The 9,932-nt window shown below is 40.7% G+C and overlaps 1 protein-coding gene across 1 annotated transcript; it reads right to left on the bottom strand.

Moving 5' to 3' along the window:
* Window positions 1-3,829: 3,829 nt before the first annotated feature.
* mrm2 (mitochondrial rRNA methyltransferase 2) lies at window positions 3,830-9,199 on the bottom strand. Its single transcript, XM_033644344.2, has 2 exons — window positions 8,848-9,199; window positions 3,830-5,008 (listed from the first exon to the last, which is right to left on the bottom strand). The coding sequence occupies exons 1-2, from the start codon at window positions 9,134-9,136 to the stop codon at window positions 4,572-4,574; spliced, it is 726 nt and encodes a 241-aa protein (XP_033500235.1). The 5' UTR covers window positions 9,137-9,199; the 3' UTR covers window positions 3,830-4,571.
* Window positions 9,200-9,932: the final 733 nt, after the last annotated feature.

Genomic DNA, 9,932 nt, shown 5'->3' with positions numbered 1-9,932 from the left:
CTACATGGGCCACCCTGCAATTTAACAAAAACACTTTCTGACTTCCATGAAGTTTGATGTTCAACTGATTTTTTTCTTAATGTACTTCTTACATAGAAAACAGATTTATAATCACCTCTTTTTAAAATGTTATCTCCAAGCATTATGCACAGCATCCATAATACATAACATCCTCTAACTGCTGATTATCAGACCTGTTATTAATCTGTGAATGGAAGCAGGAGCCTCAGTGTGGGGAATAGTGGAACAAACTACCTGGGGCCCAAAAATCGGGACAACACTCAAGAAGCTGGAAATAAAAAGCTTGTTTTACATCTGCAAATTTTAATTTTACATTGTCAGCCTCATTAGCAAATTATTATCTGTGGCTAACAGTCTATTCTTTGTTTCTAAAACACTGTTGAAGCCTCTTGTGCGCTCTCTTCCCTGTGTGAGCTGTAGATGGTTTAGTCCACCAGCAATAAAGTTAAAAGGTTAAACCGTGGTAATTGCATGGGGGATTCAGAGACTTTCAGGCAATCATGTCAAAAAAGAAAGAAAGACATCAATAATAATAATTTGAGGAAAAACAGTTCAAAACAGTGACAAAATCGTTTCAAAAGACAGAGTCTTAGACTAGCCATGACTTAGCTACCTAGCATCTTAGCTTGCCGATAAATTAAGCAGCATTACCCTGAAGTCCCTCCATATTCTCATGTTACTGAGGATATCACAGAGTGACTACTAAAATATGCATCAAGCTACTATTTGCAGCTGTTAATGCTGAAAGATTGGGATCAAACATTGAGTGAACGCTACCCTGCAGCACTTTAAAACATGACTCCAGAAAAATCTTTTATTCTGAAATACAGTAATCTCTTCTCAGTGTGGAGGCCAGAAAATATATTTTTTACTACCTTTTCCCATGCCTAGGGTGTATTAAAGACTTAAACAACCACGAAAGAAATATTATTCTATTATAATCCCGCTCCAGGCAATCTTCATAGTAAAAGTATCTCAGATTTATTTGAGTAATTTTAGCTTAAAGGGACAGTTCACCCCAAAATCAGAAATAGATGGTTTTCCTGTTTATCACTCTGGATTGTTTTGGTGTGAGTTGCTGAGTGTTGGAGATGTCAGTCACAGAGATGTCTGCCTCTTCTTTAATATAATGGAACTAGATGGCACTCGGCATGAGGTGCTCAAAGCGCCACATAAATATATCTGAAAAACTCAACACTGATGTCTCTTTCCAGAAATCAAAGTCTGATTACTCAAGACAAGCAGCTAGCACTTGCTCCAAGTGTTGCTACAAGTCACAAGAAGATGTCCTCATTTGCATATTGGTTACATAATCTTGCATTAAAACTTTGCTGAATTAGATTCAATCAAAAAATCCTCAATGAGAGCGACAGCATTTAAACTATAGTGTACCACTTTTTTCACGCTTCCAGTCCAAAGAGCAAGAGCATCACCGTAACCATAGAAGCTTACTATAACTGACCTCCCATGGCGAGCGGCACCTCCTCTCCTCCTGCCCTGCTTGTCCCACACCTGCTGCAGAGTGCAAGAGAAGAGGGGAGACCCTGTACTGGTGGTAGGAGAGCTGTGGACTGCAATTACACTCAGCAGCAGGCACGGGAATGAATTACAATATATTGCTCTCTTGTTCCCTGATGGTCTGACTATGTTGCTGAATTTGTTGCTTGTCGCTTTTTTGAAATAGAGTCGCTAAGAGGATCTGAAAAGTTGCTCAATAGATCCAACCACTCAAAATGCTTTAACACTACATGTCACATTCATACACTGGTGGCTGAGGCTACCCTACAGGGTGCCACCTGCTACTCAGCTTTAACACACTCACATTTGAGGCTCAGTATCTTGGCCAAGGATGCTGTGGCTTGCAGGAGCTGGGGATTGAACCACTGATCTTCCAACTGATGGACCACCTGCTTTACCTCCTGAGCCACAGCCACCCCAGTCTAGCAAAAAGTCACCAAGGTGCCATGTAGGAGCTATTTTCTTTCTACAACACCTACCAAACATATCACCACGCAGAAGGAAGTGTGCTTCTACTCATGCATGAGAGGCTCATGCTAATGACACTGTGAGATGTAAACTTTAATGGTATCCTCCTTGGCTGAGCTGTAATGTTAGCTAGCTCAGTGGTGCTAGGTGAGCTAGCAGTAGATGCACACTTCCTTCTGCACAGTGATACAGTTGGTGGGTGTAGTTTGGTAGAAATAAAATAGTTCCTATATGAAACTGCTCACAGCAAGGTCTGTGGATTATCTTGAGAAACCCGGTCATGATTTCTGGAAAGAGACATTGCTGTTGAGGTTTTTAAATATATTTTAGCTGAGTGTTATCTCGTTCCATTATATTCGAGAGAGTGCAGACATCTTTACAGCTGATGTCTCCAGCACTCTGCAACTCAAACCAAAACAATTTAGACCAGCGGTTCCCCACTGGTGAAATGCGGTCCAAAAGTGGTTCACATGCCCATTCTGAATGGACCACAAGTGACTTGTAAGCATGTCAAATTGATTAAAAATACACTTAAAGCCAGAGTGTGTAGGACTCTCTCCCATCTAATATTGAAATCATATATTGCATTCAAACGGATAGCGCACTCTAGCGCCTCACTGTTTCAAACGCGTATTGCCACAATGAAACCACTTCATGGATTATTCATTCAGGCTCCTACACAGACACACGCGACACGAGTTGACAAACCCCCTCCTCACCATGCTGGCTGTGTTTACAACATAGGACTGTTGGGGCGGGTGTAAATTGAAACAAACCAATCACGTCTTGCCTTTTGACAACTGGCAAGTGGCTCAACCTCACACACCTCATCCCTCCCCTTGCATCACTGCGCCACTGACAGCGGCGCTGGCCTGTGATTGCATTACCTTTCTCCTTCAGTAGCTCTTTCCACCTGGGAAAGGCTTCCCCAATGTTGACCCTCATTTTTTGAATTTGCCGGTCACGTTGCCTTTTTGATTCCCTTTTGTGCTTTCTTGGTGACGAGGATTCCGTCTCCCGTGATGCTGCATATGCATGACCCTGCATTATGCTCAAAGAGTGGGACTTTGTTATGCTGCAGTAGTGCAGGCTTTCAAATTTGCTAGGGTAGTAGCGAAGTGCCTCTTGCTCTTCTCCTTCGACTTCTCAGTCACACAGTGACTTACCCGCCCAATGTACAAACAAATCCGAAAAATTCTCCTTTTACAAGAATAAGTCAGATTATTGGTGGAGGTAATAATACACCAAAGATGACATTTATGAATGCAGACATCAATTTTTGCCAATAAACAACTGAAAATGCTATACAATGTCCCTTTAATTTTGAAGTACAGTGATTTTCCAGCATAGAGCATGTAGCCTATTTGAAAGTGCCATTTCCTGCTGTAGAGTGACTGACTAACGGACAGACACTTGTCAGAGACAGCAAACTAGCTCGACGACATGGCATAAAATCAAGAATAACAATGAAAATATGAAACTATGTGGAACTTGAACTAACGACTAAGGAGAAATCTGGACCCCGTGGCTGGATCAGTGGGGAACCACTGATTTAGACTAATAAAAAGCACAGGTAAGAGAAGAAATATGTTTTTTTATATTGAGGGTGAACTGTTCTTCAGTTATTTGTACATTGAGGGGCATGTCCTGTCATCTTTCTACTGTTGGCATAAAATGGGAAGGGGGGGGCCACTCAGACGGTATGAGCATGCAGCCAAGATTTTTTTGCTACGCTGGTGGTACAGCTGACAGGTCTATACTGTGAACCCCTACATAGATCTCTGTAACATCAAATATGTAAGTTATGTCGTTTTAAAGCAGCTTTAGTAGAAATATCCTTTTATTTCATTACCAGTGATTCAGAGCTCTGGTCAGACAAAAATCAAATCAGTACAAAAAAGCACAGAAACAACAATAAATAGTACTTTTCAAAGCGTCCAACACTGCGATTTAAAGAATCTTGAAAGAAAATCTGTCTACTGGGCTGAAAATATTTTCACAGGAAATGGACATCTCTGCACTGTCAGAGAGCAGAGCCCGACAACTTCCACTTCCCATTAGTCATGCTGTATGTGACTCTGTATTAGGTTGTCCCTTCATAAGCTCTCAATGAGAGAATGATTACATATTTCTACATGGCTGGCAGTGAAAATTATTAGCATAAGCAGCACTGGTAAATGATTTTCTGTAACAAAGCAAATACCAAGCTGACTGTGTAGAACAAACACTGTGGGGCAAACAATAACTTCAGAGAAAACACAGCATCGGGCTCTTGAGGAATATCACACTGATGATTCTTGCATAGGTTTACATATTACTGATTCACTGCTGCTACTGTGTTAAGTTTGCAGGGATAAAAATCAGCACCGGCAGTATGTAATGTGTCAACGCCTGCAGCTGTGAGCCTCACTGATGTCTCAACAGTGCCACCTTTTGATCAGAGCTACTGAGTAAGCCTCCTCTTCATGTTTAATCTTCAAAAACACAATCTGTGAACTTCCATAGAACATCTAAATTGGAAAAATTGTTAATTTTAGGATACACATAGGACAACTTGAAGACAGCTATGATAATTGTACTGGTTTTCTGTACATTCTAGCGAGGAAATATCTCTCAGCTGAATCCTTCCTGCTGGCATTTGGCTTTAAAGTCTGAACACTCTTGAACACACTCGAGAGTTTCTCCTGGAGTTTATGAGCAAGGATCCCGTCCCAGTATTTGCAAACCAGAGAGCCCCCTGGCTGTAAAATCCTCTCAGCCAAGTCTATCAAAGACAGACACATTGTGATAAGTTTCTCGTGGTCCATCTCTCGGAAACCGCTGGCATTGGGTGCCATGTCGCTCAGGATGACGTGAGCCTGGCCGTTCGGGAGCAGGTCCCGCAGCTTGGCATGTGTGACCGGGTCGGTGACATCATGACTGGACAGGAAGTGGGCACCGTCCAGAGGTGGTATGTTCAGCAGATCGATGCCAACAACTGTACCATGAAGTGACTCTGGATCTAGGATGCATGAAAACATTTCAAATGTAATTTACAAGGAGGTATTATTTGTTACTCGCATCATATTTGATGTATCGTGGGCTGACACAGCAATGTGGTTATATAACACAAACCAACAGGTGATGAACTGTAGCTATTACCACACAAATAAGAACTAATTATAGCAGAAATGCAGTGAAGTCACATCCTGAGTGATCTGTCAGCAGTTAACCTCTTTTCCTGTTCCCTGTTTTAAAATAAATGCATTAAAATAGCCTATGCTATACTTTTCAGTGACAGATATTACTCATTTTTAAAGCTGTAATTTCAGCACTAAAGGAAAGTAGTCATTGGTTGAATTCAGAGTTTACTGATGACACTAACAGCTAACCTTGAACACTGTTAATGGGCTGAATGATTCCATTAGTGGTGATTTGTTCAACAACCTTAAGACCTTAAAGCTCTTTTATGTGCTCTTTAATCTATTGTTCAATATTAAAGGGACAGTTCAGCTGTTTTGAAGTGAAGTTGTATGCAGTGCTTATCCATAGTCAGCTCTTTCAGACAGGGAACTGAACTGAAACTAAAACTTATCTATGCTCTCTTCAAAGCCAGAGTCCATTTACAAAACAGTAATTTTTAACACAGGAGCTGCTTCTCCAGCACTGCCTTTAATAAGTTAGTTTGTTTTAGTTATCAGGTGACTTTGGTGTATTGAAGAGTCAGTTTTGATTCACCATAGTCACACCATACCATAAACAAATTACAGATCAAGGCAGTGGTAGACCAGCAGCTCCTGTGTTCAGCAAGGTAAAATTACTGCTTTTGTCAGTGGAGTCTCGTAGCTTTAAAGAGAGCGATATAACAGCTTTAGTTCCTTGCCAGAAAGGGCTGTTTTTACAAAGGTAAAGTAGTAAAAACAAGTAAAGCATGCACTTAGACAAGTTTTTTTTTTAGATGGGCCTTTTTTTTGTGTCTAAATTACATTTTGCTGCCGCCCCCCTCCACAGCAGTACTTTGCTTAGCTTCTGTGACAGTGTTCCTGCCTGCTTCTCCAAAGTGGAGGCATACTGACCGACATCTATCAATGTGTTCTCATCCCAACCCTTCAAATATCACTTTGTCTGTGGACTTTCACGTCTGCATATGACATGCTAGGTATCCTCCTGCATCTGTTGCTGATGTTCCAGGAGCACGTGTCAATTTAAGTTTGTCACACTTACATCTTCACAGGAAATGTACCGTTTCTGCTCATTAGATGCATACAGTCTTTTTTTTTTTTAATAAATTTACAACATAACTAACTAACACTTTGGATTTTTTTTTATGTTTTATTTCCTTATGCAACAAAAGCAGGTGGTTAGGTTTAGAAAAAAACATCATGGTTTGGCTAAACATTCAAACAGGAAGCAAACAGCGGGGTCCCGGGTGAAAGTCCAGGGTTTGTTGGACCCATCCACCTCCCCTCCCACCTGCCCTATAGGCACTTTCCAGCTTGATTTATTACTTTGTTACCACGGTGTGTTTCATAACGCCATGAAAGGTTTTCTTGTGCATCAGTATCTTATGCGGACGTCCACTGACATAGGACAGGTATATGATGAATTTAGATGGTGACCCCTGCATCAACAGCTGTTGCTGCCTGGTGCATATTACCGCCACAAAATGTGCCTTTGTGCATCAGTATCTAACGCCTGATCACTGACAAAGCGGCGGTATTTTACAAGTTCGGAATAAGAACGGGCTGGTAATTCACATCCTGTCAATCGATCAACCAACCATTCATTTGTCACATGGAATTACACAAAGTACAACTCCAGTGAAATGTGAACCCATCAGCTCATTTAACTTGTGCACTGTAATTTAATCCTTTTTGCATCTTCTTACATTGTTGGCTGCTGCTTTATAACTGTCCATGTTTCCAGATGGTTCTGTTGATCTATGGTTTCTGGTTGTGGAATGATTTAACTGTCTGTGCATCTGGCTGCATGGTTGCTCCTCCTGAACATGGCAGTGCTGCGCTGCTGCTCTGTGGAGGTTAGCAGTTATCCACAGCAGGACGAGGACAACACCTCTCATCTCCACCATCACATCAGTCCTTAGTCACCATAGAGCACAGACCTCCTCTCCTTCTCTCACCAGAGTCCTCTGCTTTGCCAGATCACCATAAGGAAAAAAGAGCCTCCTGGTTGAATAGCGCTGTGCAGGATTTAGTCAGTTGTGATCAATCAAAGGATATCATAGTTCCTGATATCCCAGTGGAAACTAATGCAGCCAGGAGGTTGTCCAGTTTATTTTCCAGTACCTGTACAATGGCTAGCAGGCGGCTGGTTCAGCTGGTGTCCATTATTCTCCATCTTTTCCTCGATGTTTACTGAAGTCTACATTTGGAAACCTTGACCTGGCTAGCTAGCAGCTAATTAGCTAGAAGTCGGCAGAGGGAGAGTTTACAGACTGGTGCCTTGATTTCCTCATCCTGATGAGGAACTTGCAGCCACATTCCACCACTGTCTAACAGGACCACAAGCACCACTAACACTTGCAAAGTAGACACAAGAACCTAAATATAGCATAAATGTAGCAGAGCTGACAGAGAGGCTGCTGGAAGAGTCCACACCTGCGCATTCTGTGGGAAAGTATCTCATACAACCTCACCTAAAAAAATCAAAACTATCCCTTTAAGTTAATATATAAATTACCACACTACTGTTAGGTATATGTCTGCTAACCAAAATGCTTACTTTTTTTATGTAAACATCCTATCCTCTGATGAGTCACTAGTTCCCATTAGTTAGAATAAAATGAACTTGCATAGACTTAACGAGGTCCTGATATTGGTTATCCATCACATGTAACATCTCCTCTGCTTGTTTATTTTCTGCATGATAATGTAGTGCATACTTTACAAAACAACATGCACATACAAGTGACAAAAGTAAAACTCTGGCCAGAATAAAAACAGACATGATGCACTGTTGATTTTTAATAAAGTAAATGGAAGGCAGAGGCTGACTGCCAGGTGGAAAAAATAAAACTAATCACTAAAACATTCAAAAACACTTGACATCAGCAGTGACATCTACTACATAAGCATACTTAACAGTCTGTTAAAAAAAAAACCTGATAATTACAGAACATTGATGTGGCTCTCTGACTTTTTCTCTCCATTGGTGTAAATTTTAGAGGCTATCCAAACTTTCAACTGCAGGGATGTTTCATAATGACTGGAACTCATCAAACTTAATTACTTATGACGACACAATAAAAATTGTTAACACTTTTATAAACTGTCCATCGTTTATAGTTAATTGCAACTCCAGCCTTTCAACTGTGATGGTATTATTGTTCCCTAACTCCCCATAAACTCTGACATACACAGTATATGTATTACATAATTACAAAAGCGATGGGCAGACATTGAATGATACAATAAAAAGTCATACCAAATATTTAAAAAATGAAAAAAATGTAAAGAGAGGTACTGAGTCAATAATATAATTGTTCATATGCAAATGTTGTAAACAAAAAACTCCTATTTTTGTAAAACTTGATTATCTTGAAAAATCTGTTGAATAGTTCCTGCAGTGTTATTTATTCTACTCCATAGATGACTGCAGCCAGAAGAATATTTCTAATAATTTTTGGATGAGTTTTGGCATTTCCCAGGACTGACTAATAAACAGAGCTCGTTCTCCAAGAGATGATAATTTAGAACAACTTCTCCAATAAACTTCAGTAATATTTTAAGGAGGACAGCCAAGGTCTTCAGTACTTCTCTGACACAGCCTCAACAATACTGAATCATAGCCTACTGCCTGGTGTCCCTGTTATCAGTAGGTGTCCCCTCCTATGTGTCTCACCTGTCCCGGCTGAGTTGACCCTCTGTACCGCCACCTGGCTCCAGGCTCCAGGTGCAGCTCCACAGTCCACCACACTGTATCCAGGCTTTAACAGCCTGAACTTGTCATCTATCTCCAGCAGCTTGAAGGCGCTTCTGCACCGGAAGTTTTGGGCGTGAGAAGCTTTAACATACGGGTCTTTGAGCTGCCTCTGGAGCCAGCGCTGCTCGGCCGCAGTCTTTCCTTTTAACTTCTTCATTAGACATAAGGAGGAGTGGAGAAACCTCCTCTGTTGGGAGAAGCACCACATTGTTTTCAATGCAGAGGGTCATGTCATGTGTAGCGTGTGTGAACTGCGCCTGCGTGGGAATACAACTCGCTATTGGTCAGAGGCAAACACTGTGCGTCACACGTATATATGTCCCCTCACAGCAAAACACTGACAACAGTTCCTACATGGGATAGTCTCGTGTCTTTCAGCTCAATATCTCAAACATTTAAACTTTTTAAATATGAAAATCATTTTTTATGCATTCACCACACCCCATCAACACTGCTGTAATAATATTATTTTCCACTGGGGGCCCCAGACTTTGAAGAAACAGTTAATGTATTTTTTAATGTATTTTTTTGTTCATTTCAAACCTTTTCAAGTCACATATTTATACATTTTTATCTATCTATCTATGAAATATATATACGATACGATGCAATAGGATACTGTACAATATGATACAATACAATATGATACAATAGACTTTATTGTCCCTGTATGGGAAATTTGTCTTGGACTCAGGAGCTGCAAAAGTATTGCTGTCTTAATAGTCCAGACTTCACAGAAACACATCATATGTAGCCTAGTTTGTGTATTTTATTGTTCCTTTCCAAAGTTTTCTGGTCATGCATTTATACCTTTTCATCTATCTGTCTATGAAATATATATGATAGGATACGATGTGATACAATACGGTACCGTACCGTACTGTATGATATGATAGGCTATACATTATTGTCCCCGTGGTGAGATTTGTCTTGGACTCAGGAGTTGCACGTATTGCTGCCTTATAATAGTTGTTTGTCAGTTTACTCACATCTTTAGACTGTTT

This window comes from Epinephelus lanceolatus, chromosome 18 (assembly GCF_041903045.1).
Source record: "Epinephelus lanceolatus isolate andai-2023 chromosome 18, ASM4190304v1, whole genome shotgun sequence".
Taxonomy (NCBI): Eukaryota; Metazoa; Chordata; class Actinopteri; order Perciformes; family Serranidae; genus Epinephelus; species Epinephelus lanceolatus.
Note: the sequence above shows the minus strand (reverse complement) of the source record. Positions and strands in the feature narration are given on the sequence as shown.

What these genes read in the sequence shown, in the direction of transcription:
- mrm2 (XM_033644344.2), bottom strand. Translation starts at nt 9,136, where the DNA reads ATGTGGTGCTTCTCCCAACAGAGGAGGTTTCTCCACTCCTCCTTATGT. An exon ending in GGTCAACTCAGCCGGGACAG is followed by an intron (nt 5,009 to 8,847) that starts GTGAGACACATA and finishes CATGCATCCTAG; the next exon opens with ATCCAGAGTCACTTCATGGT.